Raw genomic sequence first — 20,583 nt, forward strand, 5'->3', positions numbered from 1 at the left:
CAATCTTAGTCAAATGATAAGTGACCATACAATATGTAAAATTAATTGTACATTCATTTTCCTTTTGGAAATGATGTTTCTTAGAATATTGTGTCTAATGTCAATATATTTGGTTATCCTATAATACTCAGGATCGTTTAGTTTAACAAATAACTATTGTTCTAACAATATCATTGTGTTTATCCAAATTCACGTTGCATCTTATTAACCAAACAATTTCTTGCACAATCACTAAACAAACTATATACTTGACCTCTATTGTGGATAAGACTACGTATGTCTGTTTCTTATTGCTCTAAGATATGAATCATTTTGGAGTAAGAAAACATAACCAGAAATTGATTTATGTTGGTCTAAATTACTTCCCTAATTGACCTCTATTGTGGATAAGACTACGCATGTCTATTTCTTATCGCTTTAAGATATGAATCCTTTTAGAGTAAGAAAACATAACTAGAAATTGATTTACGTTAGTCTAAATTACCTCCCTAATTGACATCTAAATAACTAATCAAATGTAAATTCGATCTTTAATCACATAAACAAAAAATCCACAGAACCTTTTAAAAATATATCAATATTCTATAAACAACCTTTTAGTGCTATTTTCAATATTGACTTACATCGACTAACTAGTTCAACAACAAAAAATAAATGTCTGGGCTTGTTTAGTCATTCTTGCACAATCACTGAACAAGCTATATACTTGACCTCTATTGTGGATAAGACTATGCATGTCTGTTTCTTATCTCTATAAGATATGAATCCTTTTGGAGTAAGAAAACATAACCAGAAATTGATTTACGTTGGTCTAAATTACTTCCCTATTTGACATCTAAATAGCTAATCAAATACAAATTCGATCCTCAATCACATAAACAAAAAATCCACAGAGCCTTTTAAAAATATATCAATATTCTATAGACAACTTTTTAGTGCTATTTTCAGTATTGACTTATATAAACTAACTAGCTCGACAACAAAAAACAAATGTTTGGGCATGTATGCACCATAGCATGCATAATACATCCGATGATATTTGAAGAGGTAATTATTGACATTTCTTTGCTTCCATCTTAAGTTTTTGGACATATCTTTCAGCTCAATAATTTGCCATTTGACACAGGAGTATCAATGGGTTCACAGTTTAATATATTAGATTATTCTAGAATCTTTTGAATATTATACTTTTGTGACAGAGTTAAAAGTTTTTTTGAACAGTCCTTCTAAATTTTAATTTGCAATAAGTAATCTGCTTACCTTTATCCTACAGGTCAAAAGTATGGACAATCATCATTTAATGACCATCACTTATTTCAAATCATTTCTAACTAACTACATATTATCACACATATAGATGGAATTGCAAATTTATCATCAGACTTTGTCACGTAGACATAGTAGTTTTGATTAATCATCTTAAAATCATAAGACATTAAGTCATATGAAATTTTAAGTATCAGTGTCTGAATGATAGTTTTAGGTGATATAACATTCTTGAAGCTTGCAAACTCTATGCGTCAAGCCTATAACAATGAGATATAATGTAACCTCTCCTAATCAATAGGTGTGTTACAAAAAAACGGCAAGAGTTCCCCTATTTTAGAGGGCCCGGGGAATTTTTTTTTAACGCCCTGTAACATTCTTAGTTAGCAATTCACCCAAACCAGTCCTACAGGATATTGGCTTTTGCGCTCTTCAAATCCAGGGGCTTTAAGTGCAGCAATCTTTAATGATCCTCTGACCTTGTTCGCAACAAGAGTAGCACGAGTTTCCTGCTCATTGTCTTCAGCAATAATCACAAATGGGGTGGCTGCCTTGAATAGCATTTTCCAGAATATAAATAAGATCGCTTGCATTTGTTATCTTTATGTCAGCCAGAAGCAACTAAATAAAACAACATCCAACCATCAGAAGAATATATAGGAGGAAATCCCTTGGAAACACAATGAAATGGAAAAAAGTCCAGATTTGGAGATGATAAGATGAAGACTAATGGCATTGCCACATACCTTAAAATTTTCATATTTAATTGCTAATTTCTCAGTCTGTAACAAAGTTAGGAGAAATATAATCTGGGGCAAACTGCATCCCTTCCGCAACATACAAGTTATTGTCAGAACTGTTTCCTTCCTCCCTTCCCACTTTACTCATGGCATCAGCTATCATATTTCCTATTTCATAGTTGTTTCCCACACTGAAAGCAGCAAAATCGCTCGTTCACTGTTCTCCACCAGCCAAACATATCCATGGAAAATGTGCCATCCCCGATTTAGTGAATCCTGCAAAGTTACAAGTGGGCTAAAAAGACATATTGGCGTAGTCTTTCACTGAAGTTTTGGTAAAAGTGAAAAAAGAAGCATGCAGACCAAAGCTATCGAAAATAGGCCGAAGAATGTCATCATTCACCTCTTTCGACATCAACTTAAGATTAGCAGAGCTTTAGCGGTTTTCTCAATGCCCCCAGTACTTCGAATTGGATTTGCAGCAGCTGCTACTACATTTATGATACAGAACCAAATAAGTTATGTGAATATAACTCTAAAAATCGATGCTGGCAGAACTGTTAATATCAATCACAGCTATTCATATATAAAATACCAATCTTAACACCTTCAGTAATCAAACCTTGTTGCAGAACAACAGAAGTGATTGTTCCATCGCCAGCCAAATTGTTGGTCTTTGAAGCAGCCTGTCTAACCGATCTAGCACCAATGGTATCCACAGGCTCTACCTAAAACTCCATCAAAAGGTGAGTGTAACCCAAAGCGCACAGCCACTTAAAATCACAGTAACTTTAGATTTAGACTCTAAAATCAAAACACATACTAGAGTTTATGGGAAAGGAAAACCACAAACAAGGTGCAACTGAAATGTTCTGATAGGATCATGAATGCACAAGAATAAAGATGAGGCTCAAACCAAAGAATCAAGGCTAAGTGTGGAAACAAAGACTTTTTCCCACCTAAAGTTTGATGAAATTTTAAATTTTTATTTATTAATTTTGAAAAACTCAAATATCTACTATTCTATTAAAATTCATTATTAAGATTAAAAGTAAAAATGTTATTTAACCAAAAATATTTTAAAAAATAAAAATTTATCATATTTCCTTTTTTTAGTTTAAAAATCTAATTATTTTTCTTTACCTAAAGTTTTAAAAATAATCATTCTCTCCTAAGGTTTTGAAATTGTTATCGGAGACTATGAATTTTACCATTTTTGACAATGTTCTCTCACATTCTCTCCTTGGCCGTCTTTATTAGAGACAGTCAAAATTATCTAAGTCTTGGTCTCAAAATCTTTCAAGTAATATCGTAATCTTGGAGAAAATGTTTAGTTTGATGGTGGACATTCTACGGAAAAAGCTAATACCCAACTAGCTCAGCTGCTTTTGAATGGAGCACCACCAGTCACAGGGCCTTGCAATATGAAACAACTTTTTAGCCTTTGATTATTACACTTTCTTATATTCTTCTTCAGATTATGCAGTATGATTAGTTTTTTATCCTAGGACTGCAGAAGACTCGCTTGATGTTATTTCTGTATGATTCTCTATTTCGCTTTGCTTGATAAATATATTACATCCTACAGTCACACGTGTGGCCAAAATGAAGCATTTTGTATAAGAAATTAGTTTTATAATGAACGCCAGATAGTTAGATTTAATACTTCATAGTCAACATGGGTCATTGTCCAAGTCGTTTTCACTGTGTGAAATCAGCCTATGCAAGTTCCAATGCACGTGAACAAATGCGAACATCTGGTGACGAATAATAGCAATTCACCGAAATCTTGAAAGCAATTGATGTCAAACTTCAACTACAAGTCAACACTTTAGGCAGAAGTTGAGATCAAACAGTTAAGCAATAGTTGACTTCTTTACGTTTCCACTGGCAATCTTGAGTTAGCTACCATGGAATAAAGATGAGGCTCAAACCAAAGAACCAATCACTAGGTACGCTGAACTCGTGAAGAAAATAAGGGAAGACAAAGCTGCTAGTGAGAACAATAGAGAAGAAAAAATTACAACCCATTTACCTAACCCATTAAACCCAAATTCGTTATCATTAAACCCTCCTCAAATACAATACCTCAAATATTTCATCCTCACCCAAATACCTACCAACCCACTTTTTCTCAACTACACAGTCTAGTTCAAACTCAGTTAAATCCAACAACACCCACATTCAATCAAATAAGCCTATTTAATAACAATTCAAGCCCTAGGCTTGAGCCGAAACCCAACTGGCTTGCAGTAAACCCAATATCATTTATTTCCCAAACCGATTACACTCTTTCAATTAATTTAACTACAACCAAACCTGCCACACTTATACCACTTGTACTGTCTAGCTCAATTACATTCCAAACAACCTAGACTCACATTCTAGTAACCAATACCCAACCCAGCATTTATATTTTCCCCAGCATCAATCCAACCTACCATAAAACCCAAACCCAACCTTTACCCTTCTCAACTCAATCCAATCTCCAAGACCAAATATCCGAGCCAACTATCCAAATCACACAATTCCACCGACTTTATTTTGGGCTAATCAATTTTATTCACCCAAATCAAACTAAAATTAATAAAATTGATTACAACCCAAACATCCATTATCATCTAAAAACTGTCCACATCCAACCCAACACAACCCAATCTATGGTAATAAATAGATCTAGTAGTTCGTGTCTTCAAGTATATTCGTATCGTATCAATTCAAATTTTGTGTTAAAAACTTTCAACTATAACCTGATTCGAAATATAATAGTATCGAAAATTCTCAACTCTTACCCAACATTTTAATATTCAGGTTGATCTAATCTGACCAAAATTAAGCCGAAAATTATCTATTATTTTCACTTTCTAAAATATTTTTATCATTTTAATTTTTTCACTAAATTATCTCAACTTATTATTGATAAACACACAATAGAACATTCTGTCATTTTTGCAAATGGTTTAAAAATTACATATTAAGACTTTTAAAACACGTCAATAATCTTACTAACCAAATTACATTATTGCTACCAAATAATAAAATAAAATATTTGAATAAAAATTAAGAATAATGTGAGTAATTATAACTATATAAAAATACAATTATAAGTAACATGTAAGGATTTCAACTGTTTTTTATATTTTCTTTTAACATTTTTATAAGTTATTCCTAACAATTTTTGCTAAAGTAATGCTTTTGTAGTCATTCGAGTCAATTTGAGTTACTTTTGTGTCAATCCTAACACTACCAAATTTGATTTTGAGTCTTATCAAGTTGACCCAAAATAAGTTTCCCCAAAATAAGTTTCATGTTAGAAAAACTCAACCCTAACTTTATTTTTTTTGTGTTATGTCTTATTAAGTTAACAAGTCATATTGAAAATTGTCAATGCTACTCATAGACCACACGTTCATTTCAACCATCATTTTCAACCAAATTTATATTTCACAACCTTTATTTCATGTTTTAATTATCTTTACCTAAGAATGACAGACTTTGCTGGAAAATGTTGAAGAAAAACCTAGTTTAGGATTTCCTACTTCTTATCAAAGCAAGATAGCTTGCTTTTCTAAGGATAAATCTCTTGTTGAGATATTTGCGATATCTCTAACTTCACCCTATCAACTTAAGGATGATGTTGGAAGCAAGTTGCAAGATTTAGCTTAGTCACTGTCTTTTAAATGTTTATCATTTAATTTTATGGTGGTCTCATCTGATAAAAGTTACAATAAGATAGGTACTATTTAGACCCCAAATTCTTAGAGGTTAGTCTCTTTTAGGATTCTACAACACTATAGTGTTGTTTCAATTAGTAAGTAATCACTCAAACTCATTTTCAAGAAGGATTCATTGTCACTATCTCCTTTTTCTCTTCATTAGAAAATGCTACAATTGATTGGAGTATGCCCCAAATTGCTAGATTAGAGCAAAATAACACAAATTGCTTGAATACAAGTTTATCTTTAAAATGGCCACTTCAAGACCTTTCGTGTTGCTTTATAATTTTTCAATCCCTAACTATTGTAATGGACATTCACTCCATACGCATGGTCATTCACTTAATCAATAAAATCCTATATGACATGTTATTCACTTAATCCACATGGCACAACATGAACAAACATACACCATTCATGTAGGACCGTTCAACAACTTAAAATCCATAATTACTAGATGTTTGGCACTCATAATTTCCTTTCATGTTTTGTAAGTAACAAATAAGCGGTGGATATGAAGATGCAGGTCAATTGAGCAGATGCATAAGGAGGCATTCATGATATGTTTGGACTAGTTTGTATGTTCCTTTTTTTGTTACTTTTATTTATGTTTAGAGTTGAAGTATTTTATGAATATCAAAGTCCTGTTACGGAAGTATTTTGTTACTTCATATTTCTATATGTGTGTAATTTGAATAAATGCATGCTTGAAAGTAATATTAGGTAGTGTCACTTTCTCCTCTATCCGTATGTTCTTTTTGGATGGAAATTGTCTAGATAAGGTGTTATCAATGATTCACTATATGCAAATGATAAACCCAAAGCTTCTTAAACATTAGTAATCAAACTCCTATTAAGTGTTACCTATAGGTAGTGAAATAATTATGACTAATCTATTATTAATCATCTCTATATTCACATAACAAGATTGACCTCTAGTAAAGACATCATGACTACCTAATTGACAAAGAGTCAATGGAAGACATAAACCTTTCAACAATACATATATAGTGTAATTGAAACATTTCATCATTTGATATCTCATCAAGGTTAAGATACAAATACAATATCTATCTTAGAACATCCCTTGATTTACAAGTATTTGATCTAGGAACTAACAACCTAATAAAAGTTGGATTGAGGGATAACACGATCCTGCCATGATTATATTAATCAAAATGTGTTTTGAGATAGTTTCTCCCATACCTCATACTGATGAATCATTTGTTGATCCATAACTTTAGTACACTTCTCAATGTAGGCCATTACTACTATTATTGTACCATAAATTATGAGTTATGTTAAGTAACATCAAACTATATGGATCAATGTACAAGGCACTTTGGTGATCTTTAGTTTAAGGATCTCATGCACCATCTTTTGTTAAAGAATGTTACATGGACATTGTGGTTACCATCTATAAAGAATCCTCTAGTGGGTTAGTTTGGTAGGCTTACTCATGATAACCACCTATATATAGTAGTAGATTATCAATAAACAACATTGACATGTGAGATCAGTTATTACCTTTTTGTAACACCTCTAGTCCAATAGTCTAACCTATTATCAAGATAATATCCACTTTAGACACACAATCCATCATGGTTTTGTTTTTAGGCTTTACAACTCAAAACGTGTCTTAACAGTATAATGAGCTTATAGACTATTTAAACAGTTTAATCTTATCATCCCCAACTAATGTGAGATGTATATATAGACCAAACATCTCTTCTATGTTTTACTAATATGAGATTTGTTTAAGAGTATCATATACATCCCCCTTTTATGGGACTTAACGTCATCACTGAGGTTTATCTCACTATCATTTAAGAGGACACATTGAGCCACTCTTATACCACTATAACATTTCTGGTCTAATAGTCCAACTCATTGTCAAAATATTGTCCACTTTGAATACATAGTCCATCATGGTTATGTTTTTAGTCTTGATAGCCTAAAACACATCTTGACAATTTGAGAAGCTCATAGACTATTTCACCAGTCAAATCTTCTCATCCCTAACCGATGTGGGATATATAGACAGACCCAACATCTCTCTCATGCTTTGTCGATATGGGATTTGCTTAAAGGTATCACAATCACCCCCTTATAAGACTTAACGTCCTCGTTGAAGTTTATCCCACCATCACTCAAGAGAACACATGAAGCGACATTTGTAACATCCCAAAACTAACATAAATGTACAATAAAATTTGGAGTTTCTTAACCAAATAAAGTCCTAAATACAAATTCTTTTTTTTTTTTGTAACCTCAAAACATTATGACAAAACAATTGTCATCAACAGAAAACATACAATCAAATAGATACTAATTTTCCTTTTATTCAACCTCCTAAATTGACACTTTTTATTCCAGCTAATAGCATCTCTAGCTAATAGCCTAACCCACTATTAAGATATTATCCACTTTGGATACATAGTCCATCATAGTTTTGTTTCTAGGGGCTTTACAATTGAAAATATGTCTTAACAGTATGAAAGGCCAAACGACTATTTCCCACCCAAACTATGCTGAATTCTCAAGTTTTCACCCTTTATCTTTGATAATATCAAACACCCACCCATGGACAGTTAAAATTAACGATGGTAAGGGTAAAATCATCATTTTCTCTATAAAATTAAAAATAAACTAAAATAGAATCTATTTTGCCCCCCTAAACTTTAAAAAGTAAAATTTTCTCTCAGCCTAAGTTTTAAAAAATGGTAGTTTCACCCTAGGGTTTTGTTTTAAAATCTTCGGCTCCATTGCCGACGGCCTCTTCCTCCCGAAGCATCCTCTCCTTCCAGCGATCTCTTTCCTCCCATTTGGACTCCCGATCAGAGTCGGAGAAACGGTGGAAGATGAAGAACTTTGTTGAGGAAGACGAAGTTCTTTGTCTTCCCTGTCGTCTTCATCTGGGAAGATAATCGTCTTCCTAGACGAAGATGAGACGACTCGTCGTCCTTTGGGAAGATGAGTCATCTTCATTTGGAAAGATGATTGTCTTCCCAAACGACATCTCTCGATGCTGGATGGGTTGGAGTGGAGTTGAAAGGGGTCGTTGGTGGAAGAGAAACCGTCAGGAGGGAGAGACGGTCGGCGATGGCGTCGAAGAAAGTGAAAGGGTTTGGAAACTAAACCCTAGGGGGGAAATGAGATATTTTCAAACTTAACTTAGGGAAAAAATGTTAGTTTTTAAACTTTTGGGGGGGAAAATGAGATTAAATTTTCAGAGGTTAGGGTTCCGTTAAATTTAACCGGTCATGGGTGGGTGTTTAGTATTATTAAAGATAAAGGGTGGAAACTTGAGAATTCAACATAGTTTGGGTGAGAAATAGTCCTTTGACCCAGTATGAAAAGATGACAAGCAATTTAAGCAGTTTAATCTTCTCATCCCTAACTGATGTGAGATGTACAAACTGACCCAACATTTCTCATGTGTTTTGCTAATGTAGGATTTGTCTAAGGGTCTCATATACACTCCCCAATATAAGGAGTTCACAAGCTATTTAAACAGTTTAATCTTCTCATCCCCAATCGATATAGGATGTACAAATAGACATATCATCTCTCTCGTGTTTTATCAATATGAGATTTGCTTAAGATTGTCATACTTTTAGTAAAGTCATTTAACACTATAATCGTTCATTTACATTATCAAGGTCCTTAGCCATGATAATGTTATGCTTATGAACATTTCTAAAATAAAAATCTAATATACTCATAGGATCCTGACAATCTAAATACACTTAAATCTTTTGAGCACAATTCTATCATTTTAAGAATATTTATTACTAACATATATTAAATACACAAATAAGATGAAGAAATATCATTTTACTAATAATGAACCGTGATACAAATATTATTTATACAACCAAATATGACAGGCTCTAGAACAAATACTAACAAATGTGATATATACTTAATTTCTATTTAGTACATACAGTGCTTTTATCTAATTGGCCGTCGAGTTTATATAGATGATAAGTATGGTCATCTATCTTGATGTTTAATAGCAACTGGCAAACAGCCAACGTGTATGCAATTGGTTGTGGAAGATTGTGATCCACATGGTTCATTTTCAAGACAGTATTAAATTATCAATCAGAAGACATTTAAAGGTGTTTGACCATTTTATTTAATCTATAATAACAAGAAGATGACATATTCAAAAAAATTTAAATATAAGTATTTTTAATTATTTTTTTTTGTTTTAAAGGTAATTTATTTTATTACATTAATTTTTTTTTTGAAATAGCTCTATTTTATTAATTATTGAGGGATTATGTTATTTTGTGATTAAACGGTTAATATACCGGTCAAGCATCCTCCATTTGATGATGCACGTGCATACTTTTTACTGGATCGTGGATTATCCTTCCGGTTTCTCTTTTCTTTGATGGTACTTAAGACCTCAATCATTTTCGAAGCAAGAAAATAAAAAAAAACAGGAAACACGTTTTTTTTTATTGCCAATAAAACTATGTGCACATTGTTGTCATATGAATAAATAATTTATAATTACAGATAAAATAATGCTTAGTTACATGAGCATACATAATTTATATGTCTATTTTGTGTACTTAAAATATGTACATATAACATTATTTTTCTATTACAACATTGACTGTCAAAGATTCTTCCCAAAACCAGCTCAACTGGGTCCTGACCATATCTAAGGGGACGATCTGGATGAGAAAAGGATATTCAAAGACAGCTCATAAACAATTCATGCCTAATTGTAAGCCATTCCAAGATTGTCTTGTTCACTTTCTTTAACAACTTTGTTTACTGATAGGAAGCTTTGATCCTGAAAGAATTATGAATGTATGAAGAAAAATCCTGGAAAGGACCTTATTAATACCATAAAGGGTCACAAGGATACTTTTAAACCGACCTGTTCCTTTTTCGAAGTAGAAAGTTGACCATAAAGAAGATTCCATCAAGCGTTGCAGGATTACAGCTCATCAATGGATTGATGGCGATAGTATAAATAATGACTTCTTCAACATAACTTCACAACACAAAATTTGTACAAATTTTTTTCTGGATTTCAAGAGTTATTGAAGCAAGGCAGTTAAGGAGATGGATTCAAGACTTTTCGAGGCAATTGCCAGCAATGATAGAGGTGCCTTCCACAATTTAGTTCAAGACAATGGAGGAATTCTGGAACAACGAACTGACTATCACTTGAACACAGTGTTGCACCTTGCCTCGAGGTTCAGACACTTTGATTTGGCGAAGGATATCATTGAGTTGCATCCTGAATTGGTTGAATCTGTGAACAAGAAGCTGGAGACTCCGTTGCATGAAGCTTGTCGACAAGGTAAAGCAGACATGGTAATGCTGCTCTTGGAGACTAAGCCGTGGACAGCTACTAAACTCAACTACGAAAATGTAAGTGCATTTTTCGTCGCTTGCAGACAGGGGCATCTTGATGTGGTGAAGCTCATGATGAATCAGTCCTGGCTGATGGACTTTGAAGAAGATAGGATTGATCAAACTGCTCTATATGTTGCCACATCAATGGGGCACACAGGTAACAACTGCATTCATTCTTACTCTAGAACAAAAGTTGAACCTAATCAACTTTCTTTGTCAAACTCATTTGAGTGTGTTATGATGTAGAAATTGTTCAGAACATACTGGAGGTGCGGCCAAATTTTGCTCGAAAGAGCAACAAGAATGGGTATTCTCCGTTACACTGTGCTTGTAGCAGAGGATACTTGGAGATAACAAGATTGTTTTTGAGGCTTGATCAAGACCTTGCTCTGCAATACAGTGACAAAGGTTACACACCATTGCACTTGGCAGCCATGCACGGAAAAGTTCTAATCATTGAAGAATTTTTGTTAAGTTCTCCTACTTCATTCCAGGATCTGACAAAAGAGGGAGAAACAGTGTTCCATCTTGCAGTAAATTTCAACCAATATGACACACTTGTGTCCCTGGCAAATTTCTTCACATCATCTGATCTTCTCCTTAAGAAAGATCAATGTGGCAACACCATATTGCATCTTGCAGTCTCTAGAGGAAACTCTCAAGTAAGAATTTAAGTGGAAATATTTCAGAATTTCAGATAAACAACAAAATATTCTGCTTTTTAATTGATTTTAATTACTATCTAAAAGATTTCATTTTGAATATTGATTTCAGTTAGCCATGTACATTGTGAATACAACAAAAGAGCTTCTAAACTGCCGCAATAATAAAGGACATACGGCACTAGAAATTCTTGAAATGTATCCAGGGGATGCAAAAAGCAAGCAGTTAAAGAAAGCCTTACAAGTAGCTGCTGAGAAAAGAAGTACAGATTTGCTGCCTAACTTACCAGGGGTCCAACAAATTAGTGCTCAACAACCGACACTTGAAAACTCCAAAGATATACTTGAGATAAAAAACAGGAGCCTGCTTCAATGTCTGATTGATATAGGCAATGGTCATGAGTTGCCCTTAGACTTCAAACTTGGCTACCAGCCAGAGGTTATGACTACACCACCAAGTTCCAGCATGTCAACAAAATCTAAGAAGGATTCAGGTGAGTGTCAAATAATAGAAAAGTATGATAGTCATGACAGTGGCCGACTGAAACCACAAATCCAGAGGGAGAAACTGGATATGCTCACCACCAAGTCTCGACGCAAGCGCATCAGCAAATCTTGTGGTTTCTTGCCAACACCAAACAAGGAACCAATGTCAACAAAGGATTTACTTGATGTTCCCTCCTTAAAAAAACCAGATTTTCAAGATGATAAACCACTAGAGCCAGTGTCCTTAACAGAAGCAAAGGATTTGTGTAAGCTGAGAGAATTCAGGACCCCAAGTGGTAGACACAGGAGAGAAGCGAATCAACTTTCCAAAAGTCGCCATAAAAAACAAAGGCAATATGAAATATACAGAGAGGCTCTGCAAAATGCTAGGAACACAATTATAATGGTGGCAATTTTGATTGCCACTGTTACTTTTACTGCAGGCACAAACCCTCCTGGTGGAGTCTTCCAAGAGGGGCCATTGAAAGGGAAATCAACAGTTGGCAGAACAATAGCTTTCAAGGTCTTTACAGTAAGCAACAACATTGCATTTTTCATATCTTTATGCATTGTCGTTGTTCTAGTCAGTATCATCCCCTTTCAAAGAAAACGAATTATGAAAATGTTGGTGATTACTCACAAGTTCGTGTGGGTGGCTGTGTCATTCATGGCGATTGCTTTTATTGCTGCAACACGGGTGACCATGCCACATTGTAGAGAATCAGAATGGATGTTTGAGGTTCTACTGGCTGTCAATGCAGGGACTGTAGGAAGCGTGTTTGTGTATCTGGGACTTGCGCTGACAAAACATTGGTTGAGGAAATCAAAGTGGAAGAAAGAGAAAGGTAAAAAGCGAACAACTGCAACCATCCAAGGGAAAACTCAGTTGCAACATGACAGAACTGATGTTGAAGGAGAATTCTACTCAGAATCCACCATCTCAGATGTTGACAGTTCCACCTCATTAGGATATCATGCATATTGAAAGATTTTAAATTCACATAGAATAATGAAAAATATTTATTTTTTATTTTCATCTGGAGAAGGTTTCATTGTTGCCTACAATTTAGCTACAATTAGTGATTTAATGAAACACTGAAAAAGTTATAAGTGAATAGAAATGAATCAAGAGCAAAAGGTTAAACTTAGAGGCTAGGTGGTTAATGACAGGTGAAGCATAAAAAATGCAATTGGCAAATCTTGCACATAGATCACATTTAAAATTCATTCACCATTCGGTTATAGAATCAGCATCTCAATAAATATTCAAATCCAAAAACAGCTACTGTATAATTACATAGACATGTAGAAAGAAATTTGTTGCAAGTAAAAACATAGTAACAAAGCATAAGAAACACATCTAACTTCCAGAAGCAAGCACATATCATCACAATTAGCAGTGGTAGCATTACTGAATAATTTTACCCATGAAAAGATTCTATTATATGTTTTTTAATTAAGCATAAACAAAAGAATAAAGAATACAGAGAACTTACCAGGCACTGTTCTTCCTGGCACTGTTCTCCAATTGTGAGTACTGTCATTTAGAATGAATTTTGTAAACTTAATCATCTTCTCCTCTATTGTAGTGCAAGAAACCGCAGTGAGACAAGAAATATTTGTTTAGGGGCTGAAATTTGAACCCTTGAGCAATAAATTCATGTCTTTATAACAACAGTTGCACTTAAAAATAAATCAGATAAATAATAATTTTATGCCCGTGTGTGTCTTGTGCAGCATGATAACAACTCTGTAGATGAAATTTGATGCTTGGTTTAATTAAATAACCCTGTCTCAGAACTACAAGAGGAAGTTCGACTCACTCTAATATTTTGACCGATAAACTTCTCAATGAAAGGTCCTTCGCAAGTGCCTGGAATTTACGTTGTCGCCTTCATGGAATTCTTTGCAACCCATCTTTCTTATCCCGCAAGATGACTGATAAACTTCTCAATAAAAGATCCTTCGCAAGTGCTTGGAAAAATTTGCGTCGTCGCCTTCATGGAATTCTTTGCAACCCATGTTTATCATCCCGTAAGATATTTCAATTTGAGCAAAAGAATAACGGCCAAATATCTTTTTCCTACCAAGGTTTAGAGTTTTAAATGTCCCCAGCTAATTTTTAAGAATCCAAATATCCATTCATCCGTTAGTTTTGGTTGTTATAGTCAAAGGTAATATTGTTATTTAAAATTTTTATTTAAATAAAGAAAATGATATTTCCTTGGTCTAACAGCATCGCACAAACGTGATCTACATTTATGCGACGCAGACCTATTGATTTTTGTGTCTGTCGATGCATAAATTGTCACAGATCTATGCGATTTTTGCACAAATTTGTGCATAAAAATCCAACCATGTTAATATGATTTTTGGTGGTTTTTATGTTGGGAAATCACCAAAAAGGGGGTGAGATGCCACCAGAGAGGAACACTGAAAAGAATAGTCGTCGAACAAATAGAATTAAGTTTTTAGGGTGTAAGTGCAATATTTCAAACTTTAGAAAGATTGGCGTTTATTCTAAAATATAAAACCTTAAGATGGTGGGGGTGAAATATTAATTTTTTAAAATTAAGTTAGAGAAAAAATGATTAATTTTTAAAACTAAAGAAGAAAAAAGAAATAACTGTTTCTTTGTTTAAATAAAAATATTAAATAGTGATTTTACTATTGATTGTAATAACTAAAACTAACAAATAAATAAATATTTGAATTTTCAACATGAGTTACTTAGGTTTTCACTAAGCCTTGGGTTGGAAAAAGTCTGTCGGCCAAGAATAACCGTTGATGATAGCAACCGTCAACCTTCCCAAGGACCATATCCCAAAAATTAAAGATAAAAAGCAGAACCAAAGAAGAAAAGAACCAGAACTCAGACAGATCAGGAAGTGAAGAACGTTACTGAAATTTGTCTTCTCTGCTACATCTGGTCAAATCCAGCCATTATCCTCAGCAAGCCACAAAAGATTACAGCCATTACGTCGATAACTAAATTTTGGTGCCTCTGAAATTGAATCTATACCTGTATCAAAACTTAGCGATGAATTACAAATCAAATAAATTAAATTTGAAGAGAAAGGAATATGGATAATAATGCCTATCACTTATAGAAGGAAATAAAAATATAGATCATAGGAATCTCACCAAAAGAAATAGAAATAAACAATGAGCACTTGCTTCATCTGGTGCATTTTACTGCCTTGATCCTTCAGATGCACCAAAACAAAAAGGCCAAAGGACTCATTTAATATTATAAATACAATGAAATATCATATAAGAAGAATAAACAGAAATATGTAAGGTTTTCCCATTATATCTAAGGATAATTATCTCTCACACCGTGTATGTACGTGTCTTTGACTTATGACTTGTCTCTCTCTTCCTCCGTTTCGCTCTTTTATATTTCAATAAAATTATATGTATAATTTTTGTGTTTACTTTTATACATAAATAATAATATGTTATTATGTAATTAAGTGTTATTTTACTTGTAATTTTTAATTATCCAATTATATAATGATATGTCGTTGTTTGTATAAAAAGTTATACACAAAAATTGTATATATATCATTACTTTTTATATTTATATGATGAATAGGAAAAGTTACATTCAAATAATCAAATTTGAATATTCCTAATTTAAATATCATTTTCAAAATCTATTCTAATTAAACTAAAATAAAATAATTACATTAATAACATGATCCCAATTTAATAAGAAATAATAATTTTTCCCTTGTAGACTTGAGGAAGAATAATAAAGAATCTCATGGATGTGGAAGAAATGTATTGTCTTTAAGAGTTTCTCTCATTGTCTCGGAGAACGATTGGTAGATAAGAGATGTGTTTAGTTGTTGTTAGCAAAGGATGATTATAATTGCTATTTCGAGAACTAGACCAGATTAACCGATTCAACTAGTTGAACTAGAAACTAGCTCTAAATCTGGTTTAGTTAATATTAAAAAATGGTTTAATTGTTGATTCGGTCAAAATCAATGAATAGATCAAAACTGACAAAATTGGGTTTGACCAAATTTTACAGTACTTTTTAGAAAATTTAATTATTTTTTAGTAATTTGATTATTTTAGATTAGATTTGATGAATTTTTAAAAGTCTATAAGGAAAACATAAGTTTAAAAATAAAAGAAAAAAATGTATCTCATATCTATTACAAAATTTTTTTTTTTTTCTGTATCATGAGATGCGGACATTCTTTTCATCTAATTGTTTCACTAAAATTAAGTAAATAATTATCATTCTTCGTAAATAATATGTTCTAATAATCATAGATTTGAGTATCCTGATTAATTTTGTTTTTTGCAAATTTTTAAGTAAAATTTGTTGGTTAATTTGATATTATTTAAAAAATTCATTACAATTTAATAATAAGTTGAACTGATCGAACCATAAACCACTGAGACAACCGATTCGATCACCGATTCAGTTTTAAAAGCATTTATTATAACTCACTAAATATAGTACATGCAATTTAAGATGCGGAGTTCCATCAAATAACAATAAGTTTGGTCACAAAATGAACCACGGGAAGCATTACTATTACAAATTATAGAGCCACATTTGCTCTTTACAAAGGCCAATCCTGTGCTCTACATATTCCATAAGAGAAAGGAGGCACATGACATATATTTTAAGATTCTACATATCCATTAATAAGTATATGATAATAAAAAGCTAGGAAGATTCAAGACTTGATGAACCAAATCACATCCTGAAGAACTGATGCAGCAAGCAAGAGACTGCTGAAGAAAGTGAAGACTATTGAGATTGTAATGTGATCACAGAATCTATACAAAGCTGTGCAGAAACTGGGCAGAGGAGCAAGTTTAATTCCTGTGCGGTTCAAATTTGTGACTGAAACTGCAGCTGATCCTGCACTTAACATCGCATATGCAAAAACCTGAAAAAGGAAGATGCATTAGGCCCTCATAAATCACTCAGTTTCAGAGTTAATTAAACGAAGTTGATTAATTTTTATTTGTGGGATCACCAGCCCGCACTAAGCCCTTAACAAGTCTGTTCCTGATTACATTACCTGATCCAGAGCAAAAATAAGCCAGGCATGGCTTCTTGAGGGAATCACTGGAACTTTTCTTAGCAGCCTTGTTCCACTGATGAGCAATTGCAGCAATGAATAAGCTGCTGCAGCCACAGATACTCCAAACAGGCACCTGCTAGTATGAAACCATTAGGAAACGGTTTGTTGGACCGATTCAGGTTATATCCTAAACTTATAACTCTAAACGTTTTATCAGTATCTCGGATTAATAACCTCAAATCTACACACCAAATGGCCAAACCAAGTTTCTACCAAACCATTGGGTAAAATACTGGTGAGAAATGAACATGTTTTCACCACTTCAATCCTTAAAAGACTCTTTCTGAAGCATCCTATCATAAACATCGTCAAATCTTCAAAGTAAACTTTTCTTTTTACTACGCAAAAGGGTAAAAAAAATAAATAAACCCAAAAAAATAATTAGTAATTATCACTCACGGGTTTGATTCTGTTCATTCACATGCCACAACTGCAGGATATATTACACAAATTAAGTTTGAATTTTTCCCGAAAGAAGTACCAAACCCAGGAGCAAATTTCGACAAAGACAAAATAAAGTTCATATAAAGCAGTGGAATGTGACCCACAATATGACCAAAAAACCTCACAGATCTCCACTTTCCCCGGCCCAGTTGGGGCAAAACCCCAAAACATAATCGATTGTTTAATTAACTTATTAACTAATACAATAAAATGAATAATTGAATCATTGGGAAAAAGAAAACAGTTAGGTGACTTGTTTGGACGGCAAGAAAATGCAAGAAAGCAAGAGACTATAAATAACAAAATATAAAATAAAATTATTCTCTTTTATTTACTTTTCTAGGCAACAAACAGAGTTGTAAGCTGGAAAAAAAGTTTCGTTTGTAATTGTTCAGATTGTTTTTCGTCAGTTTCTCAGTAACCAAACAAAAAATCAAGACCAGCCCACTTTGCTAAACAACATCAACATTAACTAAACGAACTTGCTATTTCCTTCACATTCTTGTCAAACAAAATAAAAAGTACTAAACTCAAAACCACTTCAAGAGCAAAAAATTAACCCCCCAAAAAAAAAAAAAACACTTACTCAAAAGCATAAGAATAAGACCACTGGGAAGAAACATCAACCTGGAACCCAAAAATAGAAACCGCACTACTTTGACTAGCAGTTAACATGGAGGAAAACGCTACCACAGAAGCCACCAAGGACACAAACCTCAACACCAGTTGCACAACCACCTCCTTCCCCGCCGCCACACTCTTTTCACCTTTGTGGCCGTTCATCATCAACAAAAGCAACAACAAGAAGAATTCACATGAAAACTTCTATAAATAGCTAGTTTCGAAAGTGAGTTGCTTTCTCAGTGTGTTTTGAGAGTTATGTAAAAGAGTATTAAGGGGAGGCTTTTGCGCATTAACTTTAATGCACGTAATGCCTTAAAATAGAAAGAGATCAATGCACAAGTACAACAGTTCGGTGCAGAGCCATAGTTCCGAGGCCATGCGTTACACACAAATTAACAAAAGGCCAAAAGACTAATTCCCACCCAAGGTATAGTAAACAACAAAACTTATACCCTCTAATTTTCAAAAACTCAAACACCCACCTATCACTCAAAATCTGTTAAACTTTTTTATTAGAGTTAAAAGTAAAACCATCATTTTACTAATAATATTAAAAATATATATATAATTTTATCTCAATTCTCTTCCCAAGTTTTGAAAACTAACAAGTTTACTCTTATCTAAACATTTTAAGTTTTAAAAAGTGACTATTTTCCCCCACACTTAGGTTTTTCTTTTCGCCCCTCTCCGACCGCAACTTTGTCACCAACATCTTTCTCTTCCCACCCTCACTATCGGGATCGTTCGAACAACCATCGTGAGAAGTCATCTGACAAAGAGACATCGTCTCTTCGTCATTCTCTTCCATGTCACATAGGCTTCCAAGGCAGTTAGTCGAAAGATTCCAATGGTGAGAGTGTAAAGAGGAAGTCATTGGTGACATAGTGGTGGCTGGAGAAGGGAGAGGAAAAAAACCTAGGTGTGACAAAAAAATAGTCACTTTTTAAAACTTAAAATGTTTAGACATAATATAAAATTGTTAGTTTTTAAAACTTAGAAAGGAAAATGAGATAAAATTATAATTTTTTTAATATTACTGATGAAATAATAGTTTCACTCTTAACTCTAATAAAAAAGTTTAACATATTTTGGGTAATAACTGGGTGTTTGGATTTTTAAAAGTCTGAGGGTATGAGTTTGGGATTTCACTGTATTTTAGCTGGGAAAAAGTCTTTTGGCCTTAATAAAATTAAAAAATTTCAATCCAAAGAGGTAAATATATTTTTGACTTAGATACAAATTGGTGCTAATTAGTATTACACACAAATTGATCAATTGAATGTATTTGATGAAAGAATGAATGCCTTGGAAAAGGCTTGAACCACCAAATTAATAGCATCGGAAGCCAGCATCGCAAATCACATGAGGGATTCCTAGCTTTAAGATTCAAACTTTGGCAACATTGACAGTCTTTGCAAAAAGGGGAAATGATCCATATCCTACTTGAATGAATTGAATTTAAATTGAAATTTCAACTTAGTTTGAGTTTAATGGTTCACCGATGATTCACTTTCTAATGATATTATTTATCTTTTTAACAATGTTCATTATTTTTCCAGTGGTATTATTTACCAACTCAAACTAGTTTAAATTGGATATTCTAGATTTGAATTGAGCATAACACAACTTTTATCAGGTTCAATTCAATTTGAATATACCCTAGTAACAAAGTATATTAAATTGATTAGCTATGGCATTACAATGATGATCCCAAAGGTGCCACAATATAGAAAATTCTGTTTAAAAGCCAATAAAAACTATCTGAAGCAGTAGCGGTTTTGAACTTGATGAGATTGTAGGAACTGAGTGAGATATTGGCTACTTGTGGACAAATTAAAATAATCCATGAATGAAGAGACTATAATAATATAAATGAGAATTGATTTTATCTAGATTAAATAAAATTTATTTGAATATTAGATAAATGTTATGTCATCATAGAAAGGCATGCCAATCATAAGAACAATCATTTTTTATCTCCGATTAATCTTATCTAATACTTATTAAATATTTCCTGTAGTAATCGTGAAATTAGTGTTGATTGATATGGTATCACATGAATAGCCATTTCATGCTTTATAAATAGTCATTTGGATAAAGTGTCATACAATTGTCCTAACCATATCACGCATGTAATGGACAT

General features: G+C 33.1%; 2 protein-coding genes and 2 long non-coding RNA genes across 8 annotated transcripts; 1 reads left to right on the forward strand and 3 right to left on the reverse strand.

The window, feature by feature from the left end:
• Positions 1 to 1,654: 1,654 nt before the first annotated feature.
• On the reverse strand, positions 1,655 to 2,464 carry LOC123218432. The gene is made up of 3 exons (XR_006502694.1): positions 2,410 to 2,464; positions 2,013 to 2,282; positions 1,655 to 1,887 (listed from the first exon to the last, which is right to left on the reverse strand). It is a non-coding gene; the product is annotated as an uncharacterized LOC123218432 (long non-coding RNA).
• Positions 2,465 to 10,791: 8,327 nt separating this feature from the next.
• LOC123218423 (ankyrin repeat-containing protein At5g02620-like) lies at positions 10,792 to 13,370 on the forward strand. Its single transcript, XM_044639881.1, has 3 exons — positions 10,792 to 11,264; positions 11,354 to 11,769; positions 11,882 to 13,370. The coding sequence occupies exons 1-3, from the start codon at positions 10,811 to 10,813 to the stop codon at positions 13,238 to 13,240; spliced, it is 2,229 nt and encodes a 742-aa protein (XP_044495816.1). The 5' UTR covers positions 10,792 to 10,810; the 3' UTR covers positions 13,241 to 13,370.
• LOC123218430 lies at positions 11,359 to 14,806 on the reverse strand. 5 transcript variants are annotated; one of them, XR_006502691.1, is made up of 6 exons: positions 14,079 to 14,806; positions 13,752 to 13,885; positions 12,896 to 13,054; positions 12,352 to 12,526; positions 12,057 to 12,248; positions 11,359 to 11,496 (listed from the first exon to the last, which is right to left on the reverse strand). It is a non-coding gene; the product is annotated as an uncharacterized LOC123218430 (long non-coding RNA). The 5 variants fall into 5 exon arrangements; XR_006502692.1 differs by adding an exon at positions 11,592 to 11,752 and having other exon boundaries at positions 11,360 to 11,496; positions 13,752 to 14,806; XR_006502690.1 differs by having other exon boundaries at positions 12,352 to 12,498; positions 13,752 to 14,806.
• A 1,972-nt stretch (positions 14,807 to 16,778) lies between these two features.
• Positions 16,779 to 18,791, reverse strand: LOC123218428 (CASP-like protein 3A1). Its single transcript, XM_044639893.1, has 3 exons — positions 18,403 to 18,791; positions 17,310 to 17,445; positions 16,779 to 17,174 (listed from the first exon to the last, which is right to left on the reverse strand). Exons 1-3 carry the CDS (start codon positions 18,600 to 18,602, stop codon positions 16,959 to 16,961), a joined length of 552 nt encoding a protein of 183 aa, XP_044495828.1. The 5' UTR covers positions 18,603 to 18,791; the 3' UTR covers positions 16,779 to 16,958.
• Between the last annotated feature and the right edge of the window lie 1,792 nt (positions 18,792 to 20,583).

This window comes from Mangifera indica, chromosome 6 (assembly GCF_011075055.1).
Source record: "Mangifera indica cultivar Alphonso chromosome 6, CATAS_Mindica_2.1, whole genome shotgun sequence".
Lineage (NCBI taxonomy): Eukaryota > Viridiplantae > Streptophyta > Magnoliopsida > Sapindales > Anacardiaceae > Mangifera > Mangifera indica.